This window comes from Brachyistius frenatus, unplaced genomic scaffold (assembly GCF_029030835.1).
Source record: "Brachyistius frenatus isolate BFR_SWC_R1_liver_20210118 unplaced genomic scaffold, ASM2903083v1 Contig_8, whole genome shotgun sequence".
Taxonomy (NCBI): domain Eukaryota; kingdom Metazoa; phylum Chordata; class Actinopteri; family Embiotocidae; genus Brachyistius; species Brachyistius frenatus.
In genome coordinates, this window is record NW_027210607.1 from 6,054,276 (window position 1) to 6,082,206 (window position 27,931).

At 42.7% G+C, this 27,931-nt stretch overlaps 1 protein-coding gene across 2 annotated transcripts; it reads left to right on the plus strand.

Moving 5' to 3' along the window:
• Positions 1–20: 20 nt before the first annotated feature.
• LOC138616074 (striatin-like) lies at positions 21–27,930 on the plus strand. Of its 2 annotated transcripts, XM_069690106.1 has the most exons (17): positions 21–367; positions 11,591–11,694; positions 14,025–14,098; positions 16,795–16,873; positions 17,668–17,835; positions 18,658–18,793; positions 18,883–19,045; positions 19,912–20,022; positions 21,654–21,797; positions 21,904–22,040; positions 22,901–23,076; positions 24,241–24,288; positions 24,385–24,506; positions 24,589–24,756; positions 24,859–24,999; positions 25,728–25,916; positions 26,304–27,930. In XM_069690106.1, exons 1-17 carry the CDS (start codon positions 155–157, stop codon positions 26,471–26,473), a joined length of 2,343 nt encoding a protein of 780 aa, XP_069546207.1. In that variant the 5' UTR covers positions 21–154; the 3' UTR covers positions 26,474–27,930. The 2 variants fall into 2 exon arrangements, with proteins under 2 accessions (XP_069546207.1, XP_069546208.1); XM_069690107.1 differs by lacking the exon at positions 19,912–20,022.
• Position 27,931: the final 1 nt, after the last annotated feature.

Here is a 27,931-nt window from a genome sequence, read left to right on the forward strand (position 1 = left end):
ACGTCACTCGGTGACAGCGAGCTGTCAGAAAGTCGAGTTCGTTCCCCCGAGCCGAGGAGACGGACCGCCGTCAAAAGGTCTCTGCCCTTCCGTTGGTATCTAAAGCACATCGAGTCAGCGAGACGACGGATCGACCTTTTCACCGAGTCCGGCCATGGACGAGCAGGCGGGGCCCGGCGTGTTCTTCAACAACAACAACAACTCCGTTTTACCCGGCGGTGGCAAAGGACCGCTGCCCGATGGCGACGCTGGGGAGGCGGCCAGGGCGCAGTACAGCATCCCGGGGATCTTGCACTTCCTGCAGCACGAATGGGCCCGTTTCGAAGTGGAGAGAGCACAATGGGAGGTGGAGCGGGCCGAATTACAGGTACAAAAACCACAAAACAACCAAACCCCGCCGCAGTTAACGAGTACACGGTCGCTTGTGAGCTGCCGCTTCTTTCTTAGTCGCTCGTGGACTTTCTGTGTTTGATTGTTCTGGGGACCGAGCTAGCTGGTAGCTGTAGCTCCGGAGCTAAAGCAGCTTTGCGGCGTCTCGGTGCACGACGGCTGTTTACGACCTCTTTACTGAGACTGAAACCACGAAACGTGCCTTTATAGGTTTGGAAAACAGACCCGAGTGGACACTCGTATGTCAATTGATCTAATTAACAGACCTACACTTACTTGCAAAGTAGTTGTGTAGCTGCTGTCTGCTTACAGCTAAATGTGCAGCAACCCCGCCTACATTTGTTCTGCAGTTTATCTCCAAACTCTGAAAAAAAAATGATGTTGGGGAAAAAAAAAAGAAAAGGTAGTAGATGTGTTGTTGATGGTTTTTTTTTTGGAGCTCACAGACACCACACGAGACGGTCCGGAGTCAGGACGTGTTGTTTATGACCCTATCTGCCATGTCACTGACTCTCTTCATCAGAATAATAAATACCTTAAATCATCTGTTATCAATAGACACGAGCTGGGAAGTCTGATGTTTAGTTTGCTTCAACTGGAAGATCATTTATTTTAGTTTTCCAGTCAAACTATACATTTTCACTGTCTGCATGTTTACAGGTGAATAAACTGACCCATGTCTTTTTCTGTCTTTGTTCACGGGAGGAGGAACTGTTGTTTTAGCCCTTAGTCTTGGTGTGTTTGTGGCTTTGTTAACAACGACTTTGTCTGGACACCATGTGTCAGACTATTCTTTTATCTGGGAGATGAATGGGGAGCTTATTACAGTTTAACTGTCACCATGTTTAACAGAAGTGTGTGAATGTTTTTGGTTTTTTTCCCCCTTGCATCATTTTTAAACCGGTTGTGGGTCTTCAGCCGCTGGATCACCGACAGAAGCCAAAACGGACTTTTGTGGTTTTAAAAGCAGACATCCCGATGGATGGATAGACTGACCTCAGCTATCAGAGTGACCAGAGGGAGACACTGCATTGTTTCTGGGTTGGGTGACGTATACCCCCGATCAGTGTAGTAAGGGCTTTGACTCATCAGCCTCATGCAGCACTTTCAGACTGGCTGGTGTATGAAGCTTCCTGTCTGCTGTCATGAAGCAAGATTATCAGCGAAGAAGCTGCAGCGACTGCGACTACGGCACGGGGAGGTTGCTAAATGGCCTTTTGGGTGGTTTGGTTGTGGCGGGAAAACAGTGAGCGCTCAGTTAGAGGTCTTGTTTTTGTTGCTCCTCACCTCAAATGTGAGGCTGGTGGGTATGTTTTGAATACGATTTGACCTGCAGGAGACTATTTATAACTTCTAGCGTACTCCAGATTGTGCTCTGATCACAGTATGCACCTGAATAGATGTCTGCTACTCTAAAGAATGTACTATGAATATTACTGTTGTTCATAGTTTTATATCTTTTCCAGAGCAATAATGACGACTCATGCTGGAAAAACGTCCACAACAACAATAATGTAACCTTGTTGTGCCCTTGAGGAATTCCCACATATTGCAAACATTACACAGTACTTTCACTCATAGAAGATGTCGGTGGTTAACGTTAAGTGAAAGAACCACAGAGAGGAAGTAAAAGATAACAAGTCACTTAAATGACACGTTTGAATAATGAAAGGCTCCAGTGGGCGCAGAGCCTTAATGGAAGACACCATGCAGCATCTCCTGCTCAGTCTTTGGATCCACTTCATCGCTCTCCAACATACTCGCAGCATTCACCGTCATGTCCACACACTCAGCATTAAAACTGATGTTATCTTACTTGTTATCAGGTAGAAGCCCCTTAAAAATAAAGCGATTTCACCTCCCAGCGACTGGTCTCCTGCAAGGAATTCTTTTCATTTTTTTATTTTTTTATTGCTGTTTGTGAATGACAGTTGAAGCTCTGTCTTGTGTCACTGTTTGGGAGGAAGGCAAACCCTGGTGCTTGTAGGAATGTTGTCCAGCCAGCCTGTTAGTCCTGCTCAGAGCCGCTCCTCTTCACTGAAACTGTACATGTCCGACTTGTCCTGCTGCTGTGTCATGTCTGTGTAATACATGGGCTGCTGTCATTCATGGTTAGACTCCAGCCGAGTGGTCTTTGATAATCAGTTGACTGACTCTGTCAAGCCAATTTGCAGAGGAAGTAATAAATTGCGGCTGTGGTTCGTCTGCAGTATCTTGTTAATGATAATGAGGCTTTAGAAAATGATTTTTTTTTTCCAGTATCGGTCAATAAATTCTTTTCAATTTGCAGTTTCACATCACTAACAAAAATCTCCCCGTTTTACATGAAAGAACTATCAGGAATTTTTGTTTATAAAATGATGATCATTTATAAGTACTGCATGTAACAACCATTTTCCTTACTGATTACTTGATTTAACATTTGAATCAAAAAAATTTGGAAAAATGTCCTCCACAATTTCCACGGTGGCCTCTTCAAATGTTTTGTTTCGTCTGACCAACAGTTTACAAGGAATTCAAACTGAGGAAACCTGCAAGTGTTCACGTCACGGCCTGAATCAACACAGTAAATGACTACTTGATAGTCAAAATACCTTAACTGCAACTGTAGAGAATAGCTGATTGATTTCCTTTAACTTGAATAATCAACTGGCTGTTTCAGCGTCCCATTTATTGATTATCAGAATCGAATCGTTCCGGCTTACTTTTCCTGTTGAACGACTGAACAATTATTTGACCAATCGTTTGAGCACTTAGAGTAACTTTCCTGTTGGCACTGAAACTGGATGATGGGTTTGTCCATTCGAATGGGTTTAGAGATAGATTAATGGCACACGCCAGTCAAGTGCATCTGTTATTTGTTTTTAATTAGAGCGATGAGGAGACAGAAGGGAGCAGTTCATTTGTATTGAACTGAACTTTGTTTATTTTACGAGTGATCTTTCGTACATTTATCATTTCGTAATCAAGATTTATCAGAAAAAACTATTCTCATTCATATTGTGATACTGATTTAATTGAGATCACCTTGCTGCATTGATTAGTGCAGATCTTCTCCGGGCCTGATGTTTGAGGTTGAATCGAGTTACATCCTGTACAGGCCAGGCGGTGCTCCAGCGTGCCTCATCCGCTCTCCAGTTATGGGGAAACCCCTGCTCCATAGAGTATCTCCTTGCCAAAAGTATCTTGTCAGCGGCCATAATTTGACACCAGGAGAAGGTTGAAGGTGACTCAGGGTGTAAGGTGGCTTTATGCGGGTGCAGACCGAAACGTGGACCCACTTTTCTTCACTGGATAGAAGCGGCTCTATTGTTTCTAAAGCAAAGGCTTTTACTGTGAGCACGGTCATTATGTGTCCTATGCTATTCGATGACTTCTTTCTGTGCGGACTGCAGCCTAGAATTACCCTGCCTCCGTTGGATGACTTATTACTGAGATCTTGTGTTTGCTTTCACTAATGGCAAAGCCTGAGGCTTATTTTGCTCGATGGTGCGGCAATACGAAGAGCTAAACCGTGCACAAACACACACACACACACACACACACACACACACACACACACACACACACACACACACACACACACACACACACACACACACACACACACACACGTACATACCGTGGCATTCAGAAATTCAGAAATGGGAGTCACCGTCATTCCTCAGTCGATACTATGTCCACCCCTGAGCTGCAGTTATTTTTGCCCTCTCCGTGTGTGCGCCTCAGAGTGGGAAAGTGCAATAAAGCACGTTTCCTCACCAACAATAAGGTCGTCTAGGGACTGTTTATTTTTTTATTTTTTTATATCTTTGCCCTCAGATATTGACAATGAAATTTAAGGCTCTACAAATGGTTAAAAAAATACAGTTCACTTAGAAAGTAGTGTCACACAGTGCCTCACATCTTTTCTTACTTAACCAGGGTGTACACAGGTTTAAGACGGACTACAGTAATATTCACCACAGATGCAGTAATTGCAGCTCATATCACATATTGTCTGTGTGAAGATAATACTAAGCTGTTTAAAAGGGTTTGTGTCTATCCTGTGAGAAAGCCCGAAGGGGACGTGTGTTTATTAACTAAAGCCCGTGAGCTTTGCTCCTCGGTCTCCTGTTGGAATCACACCAGAGCCTTCGTTTGTGCCTCGCCGGCCTGTGAACTCCTCTCCTTCCTCCACTCGCACTCACAGTCTTCATTTGTCTACGTGGGTGTGCGGGACAGCTGCCTGGTTGTGCCACAAAGTCGCCTGCTTTTACAGTAAATCTGAAGCCGCCAGTCTGTCAGGGTTGTGTTCTCACCAGATCAAATTGCCTTTGATGTGGGGGTGATGTGATGTGATGTGATGTGATAGCCGGGTTTGTCGTTTTCTCACTTCCTGATGACAATTTTTTTTTTTCTGCATTTAAAAGAATTTACAGCAGTAGTTTTCTTTATTTATGCGTGTTTATGTATTTACAAATAAAAATAGAATTTCACTGTTTTGTGCAACTTGGCTTTTTGTTTATACAATATATTTTATTTAGTTATTTTTTTTACTTTTTATGTGAAAGAACATCATTTCACAGTTACACCATTTTACATACAAAGCCGATTGAAGTTATGCATTTTTATTCTCTATTCTTTTTTGCGTCATTTAAAAATGTCAAGAACGAATTTACAACCTTGAAGGTTATTTCTGCTCTTCTGTGAGAGTGTGCATGATAAAATGTGAAAATATTCTTAAAGAAGTTTTGAAGAAGAAATGACAGCCGCCTTAAGCTAAAAAAAAAACTGAGGACAGAGTTGTGTCCGACAGGCATTAGATGCCAGAGCTATTGAAAATGGAGATGATACTGAGTGAGCTTTTCTGTCTTGCGGTAGCGTTCACTCAGGCTCGGCCACTCAGACGGGCCAAAGGGCTTCAGCTGCCTCCTTGATTCCCGCCTCTCAGAAATAAAGCACTTTACTTGTTAGTCTGACCATCTGCAGACTTTGTTTATCATCAGACTCATCATCCTTGTTATCATTTTTCTCCCATTTTTAATCTTCTTCCCTGCGCAAATGCGTTTTTAGTCTCCAGATTGTTGAGCTGTTGTTTCTCTGTGATTCTTCCCCGACCACACCTCAGTCATACAACCTATTCGTCAGAGAAAATGCTGATGTTGAAAAATGCATTTCTCCACCTGCATGTGTCCACGTGAGGTTTATGTAATATTAATGCAGCTACATGGGACGCAGCACCCTTAGTGCCCAACATTAGAAGCCCAACATGGTGCCTTTGTTTGCACCCCCTGCGAGGTAGCACTGCAGTGTCAACTTGACATGAGCTTTGTGACGGCAAAGTGTAAAGTGAAGCTCAAGTAGAAACTCGTGATTGGATGAAAACAACAAATCCGTGTCTGTGTGAAAGTTTAGGGAAAGAGAGGACATGTGTTTTTGACTGTGAGCAATGCGAGGATTTTCTTTTGCAATAGAGGTAAAAGGCAACGCTTGTTCCAGATAACTGAGCAGAAGTCTAAATCCCACTTTGAGAGGCTCAGTGTCTCAGCCTCCCCTCAGAGCAACCCTGAGTCTGTTCCCACGGACATGAGCAGCGTGGATCAATGTGCCGTCTGCGTTTGAAGGCTTCAGCGCTGATCACAGCTCCTCTGTTTCACATCGTAACTCACCGTTTTTATGGCACGGGGGGAGCAAAATGGACCAGTGGATGAAACTAAGCAGTTCGTGATGCCCACATCCGAACGTCAGAGGATTTTATAATACGTCTGCATACAGTCAGCATGTAGCCTTTTTTTTACAGATGCTTTAAGAGACCGAATGCAGTTGTGGTAAAACAACCAGTTTTAGTGTAAACACTTAAATTACCCCTCACCACCTTGAGCAGAGAGAAGACGGCTGGATGTTAAACTGGAGTTACTGAAGTTTCTTTGGGAGGGTTAAAAGGATAATCCACCTGAACTCAACCTTAATTCTACAAACCTGTTTTTATCACAATAAAGAATCGGTCATTGCAACAAAAGGTGGACGGAGTGACGTTTTATCCTGTAAGACGGCATCAAGTTGTCTCCTGTCATAAATATTGCCTCATATTTATGCTGTGGTTGACACCCCTTTTAAAATCTCCGGCTGTATTAGGTCATTGTGGGCAATGCTGCAAACCACTGAACACTGAGTTTGCTTTATGGCAGCGATGGATTTTATGATTTTTGCATCATTGAGATGATGACCTTTGGTTTCTCAGATACTTTATACGTGCTACATTTTCCAAAAGATCATCTATGTATATCCAAGGTGCCAGCAACACAACACCGTCATACTTTTATACTTTGACTGTGAAAACTATATCAAATTTCTTTCAATGTGGTATTGCAAAGAGCTTAAAAACGTCCTTTTCTCTCAGAAAACTTTGCCTGACATGATCGATATTGGGATGAATTTTAACAGTCACCCACCTGTCCAAATAATGCTCTCCAAAATCAATATCTTGAGACGCCCATGTGTGGAATTACGTCGAAAGGTGTCTTTGAATTCCTTATTTAAATTGACACCATTGTATTTGAGGACTCAATCAATAAGATCATTACAAAAGAAATGACACTGGACAATCTACAATGATCACAATTCCTCAAACAGACAAATATTGTGAAGGAAATAGATCTCGCTTATCAGGATCTTCCTGACCAGAAATGATCTATTTAAACTAAACAGTAGATACAATTTTAGATACATTTCTTATCAGTTACTGATGACAAATATCAGTGTTTTAGCACTTTTATTCTCAAGATAGAACCTATTTGAGGTTGAACTGTTTGAGACATAAAGAGGTGATGTTTTTTTGCTTTAGCCACATTACAGTAGTTCCCAGCTCGTCTGCCTTGCTTCTGTTGTTTTGCTGCTTTTTTTTTTTCTGTTGCTACTGGTGTAATGGCATGCGTGGAATGTACTTGGCTAGTTATCAGGTCGGCCATCGTGGTGCTCATTGGTTTGCTGTATCTGTGAGAGTAAACCCAGTGTCCACTGAAAGAAAGGTTGTTTGCATTGCAAATGTGGGATTTACACCAGCCCGTTTCCTCTATTGAGCTCGGACTGCGGCCGAAGGGCCAGCGTGTGTGACCATTTTGTTTGTGTGTGAGCTCCGAGGTTGCATGAGTATCCGCTGCATTTCTTTTACAAATGGAGTGAGCTCAGTCTTGCCGCACTGGATTTTTCACAGTGTTCACTCTGTCTAGATTAAATGGACTCATTGTGTCGTCGATGTCTTAGACGATGACGCAGAGCAAGTCTGGAGGAAAACATGTCTGGTATTCACAAATCTCAGACTTTATAAGGCCTTCTATTTATTATAAATAGCAGGAGTAGCAGGGATGTGCTCGCTTTATAATCGTCACACATTCAGTGACTGACAATTAAGTTGAAAACCAAAATAACATTCGGTGGAATTGTTTTCTATTGTCAATAAGTCACTGCCATCAGTGTGTGATTAAATTATCTCCTCGATAACACATGCCAGTGTAGTGACCCTAAAAATAAGGAAACAAAATGTGTGAATAGTTGTAAAACAGCCAACGTTGACATCAAACTAATTGGCTCTGCATGGGAAACACATTTGTGACTTGTTACTTGTAAAAGCTGAACTATATGTTTAAGATATTTGTTTGTTTGTTTGTTTGATCTATTTCATAATATAATTAGGTCTCAATGGAAGCTGCTATCAGTCCATTTCTTCTCGTTTTACTAATTTAACTAAGAGTAGATATTTCACTCCCACACTACGATTGACTACATGCCAAAGCAGGAGGTATTGTAGCCAACTTCCTTACCAACTTAGCTTACCAAAATGTCGAGGTTCGTGGCTGCTGTTTATTTTCCTCGCTTGCCATTAGCCTATCTCTTCTGCCTCCTTTTCCTGTCTCTGAAAAGCCCAGCGCTCGCGATGGATGCCCCATTCTACATGTCTCTCACTCAGACAGACTGAGGAGCCCTTATCCTGCGGCGCAATAATGCAGTCAGTGTGAGGCCGGGAATTAAATGCTTCCTGTGTCTCTTCATGGCCAGAGTTGACTCATTGCATTCCTCCCAAGGTTAATGTTTGATGGAGGAGAGATGGCGAGCCAGAGATTCACAGAGCCGCACTCTTCTCTATCTCTGGCACGGCGGGACGCCAGGCGTCCCCGGGCCAGCGCTTCATGTGGATAAGGAAGTGAGCGGGCACTTGCTATCTTAATCAGCGCAGATGTACAGTTTCATCTACAGTGGAAAATGTGTGGATGTGCAATCTCGTGTCAGGTAACGTGTCGAGTTCAACCAAAATAACAACCCGACAAGCTGAACGAAGTTCTTCCCCTTTTATCGTTTTTGGATATGATTTTATTAAAGGTTGAGCTTTGCTGTTTGGCCATGCTTTTGCTCTCCCTGTTGAAATCAAGGCACATTAATTGTATATATATATATATTTTTTTTTCCCTGAGCAGTGAGCACTCTGCATTGTTTTGAGATTTGAGAGAGATCGACTGTTCAGCTGAACATCAAGAGACATTTAATGGAAAATCACTGCAATTAGCCTAGTGAGGCTGAAGGTAGGCCCAGTTACTTGTGATAAAGTTTCAATGCCCCGAGGCTGTCGTCCCCACTGATAATTGGAGTGGAGCCACTTTAGCCAGAGTAAGTTATTTTGAGAGGGAGACAGGCTGGCCTAATCCAAACAGTGATAATTTTCCTAATGCCTTATTTGTGCCTCCTCCAGGGCTGCCTCTCCCATCCTCCCAAGACAGTGATTTACTGAATACAAGCAAGTTATTCATTAGCTGTCACTGTCACCACTTTTATTTTTCTCCTGTCATATCTGAAAACTCTTAATTTGAATCCACCCACCACGACTAATCAATACTTTTCATCAGGTAGAAAATGAATGACTACATCGTCGAAGTCATCCGTGACTTCTTGGGCTTTGCTGTCATTTAGTCTATTCAGTATGTGACCTCCTCCTCCTCACATCCCTGAAACTGACCTTAGAAATCCACCAGAAGCCTTTTCGTTATGTTCAACCCAATTTTTTTTAACATTTTTTTTGCTGCTTTTTTTTTGTATTTCTGTGTTGACAACACGCAGTGATACTGGCTGGAGGATGTGGAAAATCAGCTCCATGCTAAACCTTATTATCCGTATTATAATACATTAGTATAGATCCACCTGACGATAGAAGTGCATAAAAGCGAGTGAATAAAGAACTGCTGATGTTATAGGTAGAGTGTTGTAAGTGCTGTGCATCTGTGCAGCCTGTTATCATGTGACTGGTGCCAGCTAAACTCTGCCCTGTTTACACTGTCCAACCGGTACTATATATCCTAGTGGCGTTGGAGCCATAGCAGACACGTTGCTGTGAGTTGCTCTGCGGAGAACTGTGCCGATGGTAAGAAAATGTTCACATTAATACGAGGCAGATTGAAGTGCTGTCATGACTCATTGTTGCAGGCAGCAGCAACGCCGCTTGCTATCCGTGTGAAACTGTGATCCAGCCCACTCAAACTCGCACCATCCTCTGCATGTAGAGGGAAATGCAGGGAATCACGTCTGAATTTGTTCCCGTTAAGATGTTAACCTGTGCTTTTAGGGGAAAGTGAAGTCTGTTTTTAAAGTTAGTCAAGAGCCGTTTGGCTCCTCGTTCTGTTCTCCATCCTTGTTTGCAACAGATCTACCACTTTGCTGACGCTCTTCTGCGCTAATGATTTACTGTTTCAGAGTTGATTTGTCATTTGTGTCTAAAATATGATTCAAACATTGCAGCTTTTCTGTCCTCTTGTCTTTCAGAGTGGCACTTAAACCCACCTCTCACTCTCTTTGTCTTGCTGGTGATTTTCTGAGATGGACTCTTAAAGCGAGTTTGATTGCGATGAGGTGCTGAAATGAAAAACAACACTGTGCTTATCCTCTTTTCTGGAAACAACACAGTCTTTATAGACTTCAGCAGAGTTGTTGGCAGTCTTCGCCTTGTTGTGACCCCAATAATACTGGATGGACTGTGTCCTGCTGGTTATATTTTTTCTTTGGTCCTCAGGCTGTGTCTAGTGAATGACAACTTCATAAGGATCCAATACACTTGACGCAAGAACGTAAAGCTTTAAGCATAAAATCAGAAAATGATTTAAAAGTGCATGAACAAAGATGATTAATAAATATTAAGAGGCATTTTTTTCTTTTATTTATAGACATTCATAACAGCACTGTTATACAAATCCAGAATGCAGTAACTTCATATCTCATAATCATTGAGTTGTGACCAGAATTTGAATTTACCACAGTAAAATTATTGGACTGTAGAAACCTCACCGTTTCAACTGCACTAGTTAAGGCTAAAACTAGCTGGAGTGAAGTTACCTATACCTACCTTTAATTAAATATAATTGATGGACTTTAAATTAGTGTTGACGCTCTCTTAAAAATGTAGTTTGTTATCGCACATAAATAAGACGGTGAATACATCTTATCAAAACGGAGGAAAAAAGTAAGTCTAAAGTAGTCTGCTCAAAACTAATTAAGTTACCATTGATGCTCTTTAGACAGAAAGTATCATCTGACCTCATTTGACTGTTTTCCTTTTTTTTTTTTGCCAGGCAGACGACGTGTCATTTGATTATTTTGTGATGATCACGATCATACAGTATCTGATCCTGCTGGAAGAGAGACTGTTCTGTTCGATATGAGATCTGCTCCGTTTCATCTATTGGCTGCAGCTCTTGTAACGTTTGCTACAGTGTGCGCTGGTCTCTGCCACTCTCATAACGAGTATGTTTGTGCACGCGCTCGTGTGTGTGGTAATGTAATGTAATGTAATGCTGACTCAGACTAAGTGCGTCAACAGCTGCTGCCTGTTACTGAAAAGAGACAGTGGTGTGCGGAGGGAGAGGGGGAGGGGGGCGGCCGGTGTGTGGGGGAGTGAGGAGGTTAGATTAAAATAGAATAACACGGATTGGCTTTATATTTCCCATTATGCCACGCATATTGATTTGACATCATCCTATTTCAGTCTCTGACAGAAGAAGTTGTTTTCAGATGTTTCCTTGGAGGTTGTCTTTTGAAGTCAAGTCTTTGTTGGTAGCTCACTAATATCCGAGATGCCAAAACAGCGGAGAAAAAAATCAACTCTATTTTTAAAAACAACGACTGTAAATCTCTTAGTGCTTAAAAATGTGACCTGACAATCCTATTTTTGTGTTTTCAGGCCCAGATCGCCTTCCTACAGGGGGAGAGGAAAGGTCAGGAGAACTTAAAGAAGGACCTTGTCAGGAGGATCAAAATGCTGGAGTACGCGCTTAAGCAAGAGAGGTGAGTACCTTACCTCCCACTGCTGCTTCAGCCCGCCCACAACACACAAATACCACCGTTAGTCTGCAACAACTGCAGTGTTTTCAGGTTTTATATGTTCATAAAATAAGTTCCTGCCTCTCAGAAATAAGGAAAAGGATACTAGTTAGATTCTCACTGGTCAACAAATCAACATCCGCGGCACCTGCACTGAGCAACAAAAGGCCAGAGTGCAGCTCTCTGCACGTCTTTACTACAGGATTTCACTGATAATATATAGCGCTTTAAAAGAAGTTGCGGTTTCCTCTTGTTCTCTGCGTAGCAGTCTGATGTTTCAGCTGGTGTAAGCAGAAGCAGAATGCCAGAGAGATTCCCCCGAGTCCAGCTGGTGTTATGTCGGGTGCGTGTGTTGGCTTTGTTCGCTGTCGGATGCTGATGACTTTGCTGCGTCCTCAGCAGAAGGACGGGACGGAGCAGGAAAGAGGAATCCTCTCTCTTCCCAAGACAAGGTCATCGTCACGGCTTTCTTTCAGTGGGATTGCATTGTTCTCATTTTGCAGCATCCCGTCACCACACAAAAGGTCCCTGTGGTAGCAGTAGTGATAACGCTTTGCATTTCCCTTCCTCTTTCACACACGGCTGCACCCTGGAAGAGATATGTAGGTGATTTCAACACGTCCAAATTAATGTGACTCGGGGTCATTGAGCATATCGTTCAAGCAGAGGTTGAAGCGCCGGCCCTCTGCACAACTGAGCAAATAGTCCTCAGAGTATCTGTTAGGTGTGATTTAACGCCGTCTTTGTGAAGCCAGACAATCTGCTCACCGGCTCAACAACCACACGGGATGTATGTAACTGTATTGATGCAGGACTCTGATTCTATTCGACAACTGTGAGATTATTTGGAGTTCTATGAATGCAAATCATTGCTAAAGTGTGTGCAGGAAATCAGCAAAGTCCTCCCAGGAAATGTAAAGGTTAAGCTTGAGGAAATGAAAAGTGTGATCGATAACAACTGAAACGATTGGCTGCGCGTATTTTAATTAGATCTCGGATCAGGCAGGTTGTGTAAGCTAATGAAAGCTTACACAATCTTTCTCGAGTTAAACGGGTGTCAAAATGGGTTAGATCTCCGTCGTCCTCTCGTTCAGTTCAGAGGGTTTTTTTTTGCGTACCTGTTCTGTGAGGAACCTCATCTCAGGTTTATTAGGAACCTGTTTGTAGGGTATATTTATGTACTTTTCTCCAGTGAGATCACAGCAGACCCTGCCTCAGGAGCAACACTTAACCCAGGAATTACTACCACTTCCCCCCGTTGCTAAGCAACAGGTCACGTCTCCGAGGGTATCTGAAAGCAGTGGCAGAAATGGCTTTGTGGATGTGGGATGTACCCAATTTAAAATGAATTTGATTTTTGATGGGGGTTGCTTCCTCCACAGCACAGGAGAGTAGTGCGGTGGGGGCTGTGTGAGCTGAAAGGTGTGATTGCTCTCCCTGTGTTGACTCTTCACCAATGTTGGTGATGTGTGTGATGTCACTGGAGGAAACATAATCTCAATATTTCAAAGGCCGAAACGGATGAAAGCCTCACAATACTGTTTGACAAATTCTATCGCCTTTCATTGGAATCATATTGTGATGATATTTCTGAATTGTATTCATGTTTTTACAGTTTCTTTATAAAAACTGACAATGCCAAGCAAATTGGGTATTTAAAAGTTCTTCTTTCTCAAGCGTCTGATGTTAAACGTTTATTGCGTGAATTTGCATGCATTCGCTTCTACACCTGAAATGATTAGTCAATTAATTGGTCAGTCAATCACAGAAAATGTATGTTTGTCCATTTGTTGTAATTTTTTTCAGTACTGTAAAGCAAACACAACTTTCACTGGTTCCAGCTGCCCAAATGTGAATATTTTTTAGTTTTCATATGAAGAAAAAAAAAGGTAATTTCTCATTTGATCATCAGACAAAACACTTAATTTGTCAGGATCATGGGAATTATGTTTAGTCTTTTCCACTATTTATTGACATGTAATAGACCAAAATGATGAAAAATTAATGGACATTTTTGCAGGTCTGTTTTCTATATCATCATCGCCATCCAAAAATGTTCCTTTTAATGATTTGATATTCATTTCCATGACGCTACCCTACATCCTAATATAAAAGTGTGTCTCTGACAAGCTAACGTGTTTGTGAGAAGTAGAGCAAGTTGCATTTGGGATGACTTTCAAAGGCTGAAACGACGCATAGAGTTTTTTTTAAATAGCTTCTTCTCAGGCCTTTTTGATCAACACTGTTTGCTTATTTATCTGCCTCCCTTTTTTTTTCTTCTTCTTTTTTTTCAGAGCAAAGTACCATAAGTTAAAATATGGGACAGAGTTAAATCAAGGCGACATGAAGCCTCCGAGCTACGACTCTGGTAAGTCCATGGAGTGTGGAACAGCCAACTCCACCTCTTCATACTAAATCACTGTGATAGTTGAGTCCACATACCTCAAGTGACAGGACTGTTATGAATGTGAAGGCTGCATTCATGTCGAATCTTGTTTGTCTCGATAGATTTCCTCACAGTGTCCTCATCTGAATAGTGAAAGAGAACTTGTTGTTACAGACAGACTGTACGAACATTAAGCTGATTGAAAATGAACAAATAACAAATGTGATCACATTTCTTGAGAATAAATACAGCCTGAGAGGACTGATGATGATGATATGTTTAGAACAGAAGACTTCGGACGAATAAATCACACTTTCATCTTTCTAACAAACACCAGGAAATCGTGATCTTGCGATCGCATAATTAATTACACATAATTAATGCAAGTACAACCAATATGCACAATGTTTCTGTCAGCTTGCAATTTAGCAAAATTCCCACAATTTCTCTGCAATAAAGGTACTCAAAAGAAACGTTGCTTTATCAACAACAAGCACTCCTTATACACAGTCAGCAAGGCTCTTCAACCTCTCCTCACATTATCATAACAAAGTGCACGCGGTTTGACTGGAAAAACTGGAAGTAACGGGTTTTATGGGAAATGTGGTCTTATCATCTGAATAAGTCAAGAATATTAAAATGCTGCTATCTAGCCACACAGATATTATATTATACAGATATATTTGTCTCAGCTTTCTTTCTCCACTGAAAAATACATTGGAAGTAATTTGAATTTGATTTGTGGTGCTCAAAACATCTGAATTTAAGAAACTTCAAGATCGTTGTACCGTAACCGTGTCCCTGATATTCTGTATAATCCACAGAACTTTCAAACGTTTTATTTCTTTAGAAGAAATCAATCCACGTGGGAGCTTGTTAACAGTGTGTTCTGTGGATTATTCAGATTAACAGGGACATTGTTTTTGAAAACAGATATTATTGAATTTTTTTCATGTAATTAGAGCTGAAACAGCAAATCAAATAATATATCAGTTGATCAACAGAAAATTAACAATCAGAGTTTTCATACAAAACAAATATTTGCAGCCTCTCAGTTGTGAGAATGTACTTATTTCCTTTTTCTTACAAATCTTTGGGGTTGTGCCAGGTTAGGGATTTTTCACAGTTTTCTGGCAATTAATCTGCAGATTTAGAGGAATTGAAAATAATTAAAACTGTAAAATTAAGGGGTTTTTTTGGTTTGTTTTTTTATGTAGTGAACATTGCAAGTTTCATTCTGAACAATCAAAATGATTTAGTCCACACTCTGAAAGCTGCCAGTGCAAAAAACAGTCCTTTTTTTAGCCAACAAGGAGAAAGAGACTCTTAAGATCTTAGAAATGTAGAAATTTGAGCATCTGTAATTCAAAGACAAATCCACCTGCTGATGACGAGCGACTGGAAAAACCTCCTCGGACAGAAACTCAATAGTTGTTGTGGTAATATTGTCTTAGCAACTGAGTGAGGTTTGAACCACATTGATCTTTGATCAGATATCTGAAAACTCAGACAAATACAAGCAAATCTCTCTGCATGACTAAATAGCACCACAGGTATGTCACATAAATTCACTCAGTCAACATGAACAAAGCTCAAACTTCTTTATCCACACAAATCTTAAACATCTAAAATGTGCTCTGCCTTTCCATTACAGTACCTTGTTTTACCCCGGTAGCACTCCTACATCAGCACGCTACCTGTTTCTTGTTGTGTTATTGTATTTTAATTGGCCTCTCATGTTCGAGTCCTCTGCCATCATTAAGTCAGATTGCGATATTTCCTGTCCTCATCTCTATTCATGAGGGCGCCGTTCAAAGCGCCCGAGCCCTTGAAGTGTTGATGAATGAGGGGAGGTGAAGGGGAGAGGTGTTGGGTGAAGGGGGAGGAAGAAGAAAGAGGGGGAGGGCGAAAAGCGAGAGGTGTTGCTGGTGTGGTGGCGCACCTGCCCGCACATCATCCCCCTGAATATGACCCACTTTTTGAGGCACCCTCGTCTCTTCGCTCTGCCAAATCACCTCGACACGCACACAGAACACACGTTCTCGCCCCATCTGAATCTTATTATCACGTCTCTCTGCGCCACATGAAATTCCCAGCTGACTCACGAGCTTAGAGCTGACGTTAAATATCAAAGTGAGCTCTGAATCCCATCATTGTTTGTTTTGTTGTCGGAGCCAATAACTGTATTGTTTCTGGACGCTGCAGGCACTGACACAAATCGCTGCTCTTTTTCATATGTCATGGGACAGGTGGAGCAGGAAGCAGCCATTTAAAATGAGTCAGAATACTTAATTAAATACCAAATGTATTGTTAAAGCATCAAGGAACAAACTGTTATTAATGAGTTTTTAAATCTCCTAGCTGCTATTGTTTACACCGTTTTATTAAAGTAACACTAATCTATTCTGAGGTAAATATATTAGTTAAAGTCATCAAAGTTTGGTTAGTTTTGCACTAAACATTAAAGTGTTTACTCTCGGGCACAATTTAAAAAGAAGCAACACCCTTTTCTCTTTAACTGTATTTGAGTATTTACTTACTGAGAGCCACTAAGTACGTGTGCAGTTGCCAGGATGCTGTGATACAGGAATGCTCTGGTCGTGTTTACAGAGTGGAAATAGTGTCAGCGGGTGTGCTGTTTGTGGAGCGCTGATTTGTGTCGCTCTCCTCTCCTCCAGATGAGGCCAATGAGAACGAGACTTCTGGATCGCTCAACAATCAGCTGTCCTGGAAGCAAGGCCGGCAGCTCCTCCGACAGTGAGTGCACACGCTTTTATCCTCCCGCCCAGAAATCTGTCTTCCACCCAGAAACCTTCCAAACCCACTGAAGGGAACTGTATTGAAATACCAGGGTGTCAACAGGCCTCCAGTTACATTTCTCTGCAGTGGTATTATCACTTGTGGCAGACTAACAGGTTTTGCGAGTGCGAGTGCGAGTGTGAGTGTGAGTGTGAGTGACTGCCAGCAGTGCCGTGAGTCAAAAACTGTGGAGAAGAGCTCCCTCACATGGGCAGCAGCGGTCATTGCCTGCTCTGTCTGTTTTTATTTTCTATTTTTTCCAGTTGTCTCAGGAGTGTGGTTATGATATCATCCTACTGTCCAGTCAGTCTGTGTAAATAAACTGGTCTCCGGCCGTTATACCAAACACCATCAGGCAGCCTCACACATCATCTGTCCCAACATGCCGGGTGATAAAGCAGCCTGTTTATTCACGGATCAATAACGTGCTAAACCACCCCTCCATTTCAGTCAGTCGCCCGCTCAGATTGCTAGAGCTAGAGGTGTCATATTTGATGAGTAGCTCATCCTGCTTCAGAGCTGATACTGTTCACTGGACCATTGCCAGAGGACATGACTCTTTTAACACTAACAAGTACTCTTTCTCATCTTTGATCACATTGAAGTCTTGACAATAAATTTAATGCAGTAATTTAATCACCCTTGCCTTTGTATCTTTCTGCACTCTTGTCACACAACATCACATAGCTCACAATTTACATTTTGTGTAAAACCAAATACAACCAGATCTAAGTTCATTTACTTCCTTCCAGGTACCTGCAGGAGGTGGGCTACACAGACACCATCTTAGATGTGAAGTCCCAGCGAGTCCGAGCACTGCTAGGACTAGCCGGGGATGGAGGCGGGAGGACAGGCGAACGTAGTACTGAGCCCTTGGTCAATGGGACGGACACAACGACAAAGGGCATGGGCACCAGAGGGTGAGTATGCTCCTCTGAAGGCACCCACAGACTGTGCATTAACAACACACAAGTTCACTGCATCTCACACTGCAAAATAGGTTGAATAAAGTGGCGGTAACAGTCTGTAATTACACTGTAAGATATCACTTTTGAGACGTGTCAGATTATGCGATAGTAGTTTGTTGCTCTACAATATAAGAAGGGAAAAATTAGAGACAGTTCATCATCTCCTCTTTAAGCTGTTTTTGAAAATGTGGAAAAATAAAAACTTAAGCCAAAATTAGTGGGGGAGAGTGTAACCCTGCTCACATTTAGACTATTAAAAGATGCTACAATTTACCAATGCTCCCTTAACACCTCACATACACAGAGAAGCCTTTTCCCACTCAGTTACTGTAGCACGAATATTAATTTATTATAGTTGAGCCCCAAGTATGGAAAAATTCTTTGGCTCACTAATGCTGATGAGATTTACTTCTGCCTAAACATTGCAAAAACTATGCATTTGAAAACAAAAATGTGCTGATGTGGATGCAGCCTGTGTATTGAAATCTGATTGCGAATGAAAAGGTTTTTTTTTTTTTTTTATACTAAATAGCATTTGAAGCAGTTTGGTAGGTGCCATAAAAATGTAATAAAGTTCTGTACCCAGCCTGATCTGGGACACCCCAAAGTGTTCAGTGGCCTGTATCGTTAATTAAGGTAATTCATTGATTAATGCTGTTACCTGCTGATATATAGGTGGAAATAAAAAGACAACATGAAAATGACTGTGATAATTGCAGTCACACATTGTCGGTGCAACTGTGTATTAACGCATTCGTCACTGTCCCTCAACAGGAAAGCTGAGCTCTCTGAGACGAGCGCTGTGCTGGAGGCCTTCAAGTTCATTGAGAATGCAGCAGCTGAGTTCAGTGATGAAGATGACGAAGACGACAGCGAGGGGAAGGACAGGACCCATGTGGAATCTCGGACGGTAAGAGACCAGTGTGCCCTCACCGTCTGGACCCACACAGTAAAGAAGAAGCTGTTCAATTCAAAACGACCGTCGATATTTCCCTCCAGATCTTGAGGAAGAAGCCTTCATCGTCAACGTTGCCGGCCAATATGGACACCAGTGAGGACCCTGACACAGAGGAGGCACTGAAGGGCTTTGACTTCCTGTCCAGCCCTGACGAGATGGACACCTCGCCGGAGTCCAGAGGCACAGGGGACGGCACAGACTGGGGTGAGTCATGGATCATGTCAAGAAGAAAGTGCAGAGCTGGAACTGGATCAAAGTACTATCTCAACACCACAGACGTAGTAACTTTACCTACAATATCTAAATGATAAAAGTGATGATCTACAAGTACAATATATAAGATTGAGGCACTGAAAAGAACACTGATTATTTTATGCTGTAATACTTATAATTTTCCTGTTTGTCTAATTTTCAGCTCATAGTTTGGTGATCGTTCATGGCGTACTCGTCATTCATATATCATGCTGTGGTCACGAGTCATGTTGTTGGGAGTTTCTCTGTTTAACCCATAGTTTGTGATCTCTTCCACTGTGTGTTCCCATAGCCAGCCTGTGACCACAATGTGTCTTCCACTCCTCTGTGTCGTCAAGCCAACCTGATTCCCGTTTTTAGTTTGATATTTAGACCAAATCCAGAGAGAAAAAAAATGGACTGATGTCATGCGGAGGTCTTTTTCTTTGCAAGGTCCCATTTGAGTCATGTGTGTAAAATAATGTGATTATTAAGACTTCATGTGTGATGAATTTCTGATTACATTTGGCATGACTCCCAGATGTCCAAAGCAAAGAATTCCCCACATGGCATGAGCGTCCCTCCTGCCTCTCTTCACTGATAGAAAAGAAATCAAAAGAGAAGCCTGTAAATGCTGCTCCCTATTATTTAACATCACTGAGGTGGTAGTGGCCAGTAGCCCTTTTCAGCTCACACTCTCCTGGAGGCCTCAGAAACCTCCAGGAGAGTGTCAACCTGCGAGGGGTCTGCGCTCCTCACCCACCCTGCCAGGCCGCTCGGGCCTCGACCAGGGCAGTTCCTCAACAGCCTCTCGGTCTGGTTTTGTTCCCCCTGTGTAGAGAAGAACGAGCAAGGTCCCATTTCTGAGGCCTGGGACGTGGATCCGGGCATGATAACCAAACTCAAGGAGCAGTACAGAAAGGAGCGCAAGGGGAAAAAGGGGGTGAAGAGTAAGTCCTGTCGGGCGTTGCTGCCTCCCTCCCTCTCCTCTCTTTGTAGAGCCTGACTTTCAGCCAAAAAGCCTCAAATCAAAAACAAAACATCTTCATTGATTCTCACCTCCCTCTCCAGCTGCTCCTTATTCTGCCTCTGTCCTCTTGTCATTTCATACTGAAGACTCTTCTGTCTTCTAGTGAATGACATTCAACATCTGTCATCATTGTTTTCCCACCCAAACAACCTGTGATGCTTGATGCACGTTTGTCTGTCCTGTTCAAGTCTTCGTTTTTTTTTTTTTACCTTTTATATTCACATATACGTCATCATCTTGTCCACACTGTTGAATATCAGAGATTAATATGACACTCGGGCGGGATGAAAAGTCCATCTGTGTCCCATCTGGGGTAGCGGTGGGCCCCTCTGTCATCTGTTTCTGTATCATCTCCAGTCATAATAACATAATTATCACCATCTTTATCCTCATCTGTCAGCCATGTTGATGCTACAGTAACCAGGAATTTTGCTGCTGCTGTAAATTGATAGCAATTAAAAGCTTTTTCAGTGACTCAGTGAAGTGACCCAGCTGAATACTACCGCTCTCATGATAACAGCCCACTTCAGACTCATCCAGCTGACTGAGCTCTTAGATTTGACATTTTACGAGCCCCTCTGCTTTTCCTGCTGCTGTGATTGAATCACGAGATCTACACCTCAGTTCGTCTCGCTTTCCTCCTCACTCGACTGCAACAGCACGTTTTACACTTTGCTTTTTTTCTCCTCTGGTTTTTGCAGAGATGTATTTATGTTCTTCATACTGTGTTGGTGCTTTATCACTTCAGTGGGCGTGTGGAGGAGATCATCTGAGCGCCACTAAGGATTTTAAAGGAATAGTTTGACATTTGGGGAAATATGTACATCCTGTTACTAGTAGAGTTGGATTAAAAGATCAATACCAATCACATATATCTGTCTGGTCAATACAAGCAATAAACAGCATGGAAACATACATGGAAGTGATATTTGAATCAAGTTGCTCTTTTACTGTTGGTTATGTGCCAAACTGTTGTTTTTTTTAGCTGGCCCAGTAACTCCCTGACGTCTCCATTGTTTGCTCGGCAGCTGCTCTCAGCAGCTAAGTTGTTACCCCTCGTTTCCAGACTCTATGCTAAGCTACACGACGCTAATTTCCAGTCAGAAAGAGGCTTTTAAGAATGTCAAACTATTCCTTTAGCCAGGGTGTGATTCCTTTGGGTATATGCTTGCGTTGGAATAGATAAACATTCATAATTGGTTTACCTAATATTTCTGACTGGCCCTCACAAAATCCGTCTCCATCTGATATTCTTCTCTCTACACAGCCCACATTTAAGGATAAATGTGCCTCAACACCTTTTCTACCTCTTCATTTAACAAGGACTCTGCTGGTGGCTTCTCTTCATTTTCTCTTCTTTTACATATTCATTAATTTATTTTCTTCCCTTTCAGTGCTGCTTTCTTTTCATACGTGTGCGTTCTTTCTTTCAGCTCGTACTCACAGTTTTCTGATAAATTACTTTGTTGTTGTTGGGTTATTGTTTTATTTATTTTAATCTACGCTCCAGCACTGTATTTTTGTTAACTGTTGACCTGACTCGTTAAACAGGGCCGAACCGGTCCAAGCTGCAGGACATGCTGGCTAACCTGAGAGATGCAGAGGACTTGTCCCACATGCAGCCTCCATCCACCCCTCAATCCAGGCCCAACGTGGCCCGATTCAACGAGCATGAAGGCAACCGAACAGATGAAGGTGCTCAAAAAACAAAACAAAAAAGCAGTCAAGTACCAACTCTTTGTTAAATTGAATTAAACTCCCTTTACCGCTTTCTAACGTGTGTTTTTTGTTCTTTCTCCAGTCGAGGCTTTGACCTTCCCGCCCACTTCAGGGAAGTCGTTCATTATGGGCACAGACGAGGCCATGGAGAGCGAGCTGGGCCTGGGGGAGCTGGCTGGACTCACGGTGGCCAACGAGGCCGACAGTCTGGGATATGATGTGAGCAGGAAGAGGCCGAATGCATTTTAAGAGCAAAGACTCCCATTTCTCAGGGGAAAACTATTTCTGTTCACGTTGTCATCCGAGCCTTATGAAGAACAGCCCTCACCTTCCTCCTCTAATGCACAACACATTTCCCTCCGTCACGTGATGAAAACTCTCAAGCAGCTATTTTTTACAGACGGTGTCAGAGAAGCTTTGATGTGAAGTGCAGTGATGATCTAATTTACTGCAGTAGTGTCACACATCTAATGAGAACACACCAGAGGAGGTTGTAGTGGGCTTTTTTTTTTTTTTTTAAATAAAACTAGGTTGGACTCTATTATGATAACCGGTGTTTACACGCAGGCAAAACACCAGCAACACCAGAAGTATCTGGAACACGGTGTTTTGGTGTTTTGGCCTGTGGCCTTCATTGTGGTCAGGGACGCTGGAGTTTGAATCGCTTGTTGAGGTTGTTTTTTTTTCCTTCTCCATGCACCTCGTCAGGAGATGGATGACGTTCTGCCAGAAACTTCTATTTTGCTCCAGCAGGCATTTACACAAGAATTATGTTCATAAAAATACACAAAACCTTATCATTAATGAATAAATGACTTTAAAGAAAAGTGCTTTTTAATCACAAACAACAGTACTGACTATAATTTAATCCACTCTTCAATTACCGATAAATTACAAACCTTTAGTTTTTTTTAAATCCCACTTTTCACTGCATTTTTTTTAATCCATGAATGTGTTATGTTTGACTGCTCTGCTAGTAAACTTACTGAGTACTAAACATGCCAGGTGTAGCTCAGTTCAGGACTAGAGATCATTACATTTTGATGAGTGGATGTTAAGTTCTGATGTCCTCTCCTCAGATTGGCAACAACAAGGATGCCATGAGAAAAACATGGAACCCCAAATTTACTCTGCGGAGTCACTTTGACGGGATTCGTGCTCTGACCTTCCACCCTGTGGAGCCCGTCCTGGTCACCGCCTCAGAGGATCACACACTCAAGCTGTGGAACCTGCAGAAAACTGCTCCCGCCAAAAAGTAAGAATGTCTTCACTCACTATGAACACCACCACCTCTTTGGTTTTATGCTTTTCTTATCAAAAATGAACAGTCGGCCCTCCCTTATCAGCTCTGTTAGAGACACTCAGACCTCCGTGTGTTTCATAAACTTATCTTGTACCTGAAGCAGCAGAGCGAGTGTCATTAAAAATAAAGAATGGCTCGTCCTTGTTGCAGATCTGTCACATGATTCAGTGACGGGAAACTGTGTGACAAAGAACTGACGACACTTTGCTCCACAGCTCTCATTATGTCATGCTTCCACTGTGCAGCCCACACAGCTCTAGTAATACCGAGTGTCTATTTTTAGACACTGAAGTCATCTTAATGTCAAGGGTATTGTGAAGAAGACAATAAAAACATGGTGCAACTGATGGATCACTCATACGGCAGCAAATTGTACTTCCATTTACGGCTTTCTCAGGGGGCTAAAAGAGTGACAAGCTCGGCATTGAAAATAAGATTTGGCCTTGAAAAACAAAACCTGAAACGGAAAAAGAATCACTGGCGTTAAAGCACTTGCGTTGGGAAAAAAACTGTATTGGTTCTGTGTGGAAAAACCAACGTCGGAAAGAAACAGACTTACCTGCAGTTTGGGAGCTGCAGGTGAAAGAAATCTCCAAGATACGTGGTCGTGGTCATCAGTCTTCTGACCGGAGGGCAGCTTCAGGAAGACGCTCCTCATTAGTGTTCAAATTAAATGCCAGTTATGTGCAAGTCCCGTGCTGCTTACCTCCTAAAACCCCTCCTCCCTACACAAAACACTGACAGAGATTTGAAACTGAAAAACGAAAGTTTGGCATCGAAACCTGACATTGAAAAAATTGTGTCAAAAAAAACTGTCACTGACAAAAATCGGAAGATTGACAGACAAAAAATATCCAAATATAAAAAGATGTTGAGATTGTAAGATTATACTTTTTACACAGAACTGCTTCATTTTTCAGGGAAATACTTTTCAGTGCCAAACAACCTTTTTCTAATGCAAGTGTTTCAGGTCCAAGAATTATTTTTTCAGTTTTGGGTTTTTGTTTTTCAATACCAAACTTTGACGTGATATTTAGCACCAATAATTTTGAGTCATATCACTGTCACATCCTGTATTGCACATGTTAGAGTAATAAACACATTGTTTGTCCGTAGGAGTACATCTCTAGATGTGGAACCCATCTACACGTTCAGAGCTCACAGGTAAAAACCACATGAATAAAAAAAAAAATTTAAAAACAGTTTTTGTAAGTGTTGGTTTAGTGCATAAGAAATAACTCATCATTATTGAAACCCCAGGGGGGCTGTGCTGAGTGTGGTGATGAGCAGCACAGGGGAGCAGTGTTTCAGTGGAGGGGTTGACGGCACCATACAGTGCTGGAACACCCCCAACCCCAACATCGACCCCTACGACTCCTACGGTAACGGCCTCGAGTGTTTTCTTTGAATCGGAGGATTCTCCGATGACGTGCTTGGATCACTGACTGGTGTTTTCTGTGACAGACCCGTCGGTGCTGCGGGGAGCGCTGAGCGGACACACCGACTCAGTTTGGGGTTTGGTGTACAGCAGCGCACACCAGCGCCTCCTTTCCTGCTCTGCAGACGGGACCGTGAGACTGTGGGATGCCAACACCACCTCCCCCGCCCTCGCAGTGTTCAACGAAAACAAATGTACTGACCCGATTTGTGTCGTAGTTTTTGATTTCTCAAAATCTTCTTAATTGAATGGTTCAAACGTATTTCTGTGTTTGTTTTTTTTCCCCTCTGCACCAGCGATGGGAGTTCCCTCCTCGGTCGACCTGGTGTGCAGTGAACCGGCTCATCTGGTCACATCCTTCACAAACGGGCAGATTGGCCTCTTCAACATGGAGACCCGTCAGCTGGTCCTCAGTCTGGAGTCCAGTTTGGAGCCAGGTACTTTAGGAGCTGCGTTGAACCTGAAGCGCTGTGTGATAGAGATGGAAGTAAACACGAGAAGGTTTATCACCCAACTGTGGTTTTTAGGGGTTCCACTGGAGTGTTTTCGTCCTACTTGAAGCAGCATTAAGACAGCGGAAGACCCAGATTCTTTATTGGTTTCCAGGTTAATGACAGTAATGACAAAATGCATCCCTGTTGTACGGCCTAATGAATTCAGTTACAATGTTGAAATCAAGACGAGTGAAAGAGCTGTTAGAAGAAGGGCTCTCTACTGACACCTGGTGGCAGCTGCAGGAAGCAGAAACACAGGATTGTGGAAAATATATGTTTGCTGATTAACACATTTTTCGTCTTTAGTGCCTTTTAGGTAACTGATACAGAACTTGATACATGAATTACACCCGGGGATGCATTTTATAATAACGCTGAGTATGTACTGTGGATCTAACGTCACAAAATGTGACACCGGTGGGGACTTATTGCACGAGCTAAGAGTAAAACCGAACGTTTACGCGCTCTAACCGAAAACATGCACCTCAGCGTAAATATGTAAACCTGCTTTAATGAAACTTACTTTTGTGTTGCATGAGGTTTGATGGCACACAACGATGCCTTGAAGCCTCCTTCGTATATTTGCCTGGAATGATTCTTTTACCTCCAGTTGCTCTACCGTCTGACTCCTGCTGTGTGAGGACTAACGTGCCCGTCTTGTTTTTAACCAGGCACTCCCTGTCAGATCAATAAGGTGCTGAGCCACCCCACCCTTCCTATCACCATCACAGCACAGGAGGACAGACACATCAAGTTCTTTGACAACAACAGCGGGAAGCTGATTCACTCCATGGTGGCCCACCTGGACGCTGTCACCAGCTTAGCTGTGGACCCCAACGGACTTTATCTCATGTCAGGCAGTAAGTACCTTTTGAAGCAACTTCTCTCACTTCACTGCGAAATCGAATTTAGTATCGCCGTTCCTCTTTACACATCCATCACCTATGGCCAAAATGAAACCTGTTGTCCACAACCGAATCTTTCGTAACGATTTTCAGATCCAGATGTGCATTTTTCTCTGGAACCCTGTTGATACAAATTAAAACCATTTGATAATGACTCACCCTTAAGTCGCAAGTGTCGAACAGGTTCCTCCACACACCATACTGTCCTCGTATGTACCACAAATATATGAGCCCTGTTTCCAGGTTTTTTTTTTTAAGAAAGTGGTTCACACTCGTAGGTGCTTTTTGCACCTTGAATATCACAACAAGTTAAGTCACTTGTAACTCACCTCTTCTCCTCAGGTCATGACTGCTCCATCCGTCTGTGGAACCTGGACAGTAAAACCTGCATCCAGGAGTTCACGGCTCACAGAAAGAAGTTCGAGGAGTCGATCCACGATGTTGCGTTTCATCCGTCTAAATGCTACATCGCAAGCGCCGGCGCAGACGCTCTCGCCAAGGTGTTTGTATGACGCGGAGCTGCGTCTCTCCCCACAGCCCCGCTCTCTGACTCAGCCTCCCATGATCAGGGACCAATAGAGACACAGCAGGGGAAGGACCTTCAGGCGGGGGTCCAGGCCCACCTCACACAGCCCACTGGTCTCCTGGCAGACTGGCAGACTATATAGCTGCTAGCCTCTCGCAGGGTGCGACTTTCCATAGAAAGGGTCCGCAGGGAGGCCCATCAGGAGGGGAACTGCTCTCTGGTCCCCCATCCCCCATCCAGGCAGGCCTGGGTGTGACCGGCCACAGCGCCCCCACAGGCAGACTAAAACTTAACCTCCATAGCTAGGAGGCTCAGGACAAGTGTTAAGAGTGTGCAGTGGAGAAATGAGGTTTCAAGCCCCTTCTTCTTCTTCTTCTTCTTCATCTTCTTCTTCTTCTTCTTCTGCCCCCGTGGCTTCACGCTCACCCCACATCCCTCAGGCCCTCGACCTCCCCTCTCAGACCAACCAGGTCCAGGCCCCTTTACTCCAAGTCAGGTTTTGTGTTGTGTCGTTCAGAAACATGGGGTACTGAAGGCCCGCTGGAGCTGTCGTGGAAGCCTCTCACTTCCTCTCCTCTGCTTCGCAGACTGACTGTGCTTGCTGGCCTGCCTTTATTTTTCCTTTTTAAACCATGTATTGACAAATGTGCCTTTGCTTTAAAAAGGTCTTGAAAATGTTATTTTAACGAGCTCGTTTCGGGGAACAGGGAAAGAGAGGGGACGGCAGAGAACTGGAGCTGGTTGTCACAATGTTGTCGATTTTAACATTGGATGTAAAATTACAAATGCTTATAATAAACAAAATATATATTCAGTCTTAAAATTTACTGTGCAGCGTGAGTTTGAGTGCTCCTTTTTGATAAGTGTGGTTGGGGAATCAGTTTTGTGCATTTCAAGGCAAAGCTGGTAGAGTGATACAGACCATTAAATATATTGCCTGTTTGTTAGATTCAAGTAATTGTACACTTCAGAAGTAAGATTACAAACGTGTGTCCAAAATAAACCACCTTGGTTATATAATTACAATTCAAACTTGGTTCTAGATGTCAATTTTAGGAAGAATTAACTGATTTTGGCCAGTTTGCTCTTGTTTGAATTGAATGGCTTGTACTGTATGTAGTTTTCCCCAGTCGTGTGGACATGCTTGACTACAATGTGATGTATCATGTCCGGGTATTTTACAGTAGCCCAGTGTTTAGCCGGAAATTAGTGCAGTACTTTAGGACTATTTGAAATAATGAGTTAACCATCCGACACTGAGGGGAAGAGAATTGTCCTGCAATTCCAGTTCACTGTAAAATGAGGAGGTGAAACAGAAAAAAAAAAAAAAAGAATCAATCAAGACGTTGTACATGTAGAGTACAGCTTCAAATGAGCCATTTTCTCAGTCACTGGTTTGTTTATGAAAGTATGTTCAAAATAAAACCTGCTGTAAAATGTTGAC

What these genes read in the sequence shown, in the direction of transcription:
- LOC138616074 (XM_069690106.1), top strand. Translation starts at nt 155, where the DNA reads ATGGACGAGCAGGCGGGGCCCGGCGTGTTCTTCAACAACAACAACAAC. An exon ending in AGGGGACGGCACAGACTGGG is followed by an intron (nt 19,046 to 19,911) that starts GTGAGTCATGGA and finishes CCCCCTGTGTAG; the next exon opens with AGAAGAACGAGCAAGGTCCC. An exon ending in TACACGTTCAGAGCTCACAG is followed by an intron (nt 24,289 to 24,384) that starts GTAAAAACCACA and finishes TTGAAACCCCAG; the next exon opens with GGGGGCTGTGCTGAGTGTGG.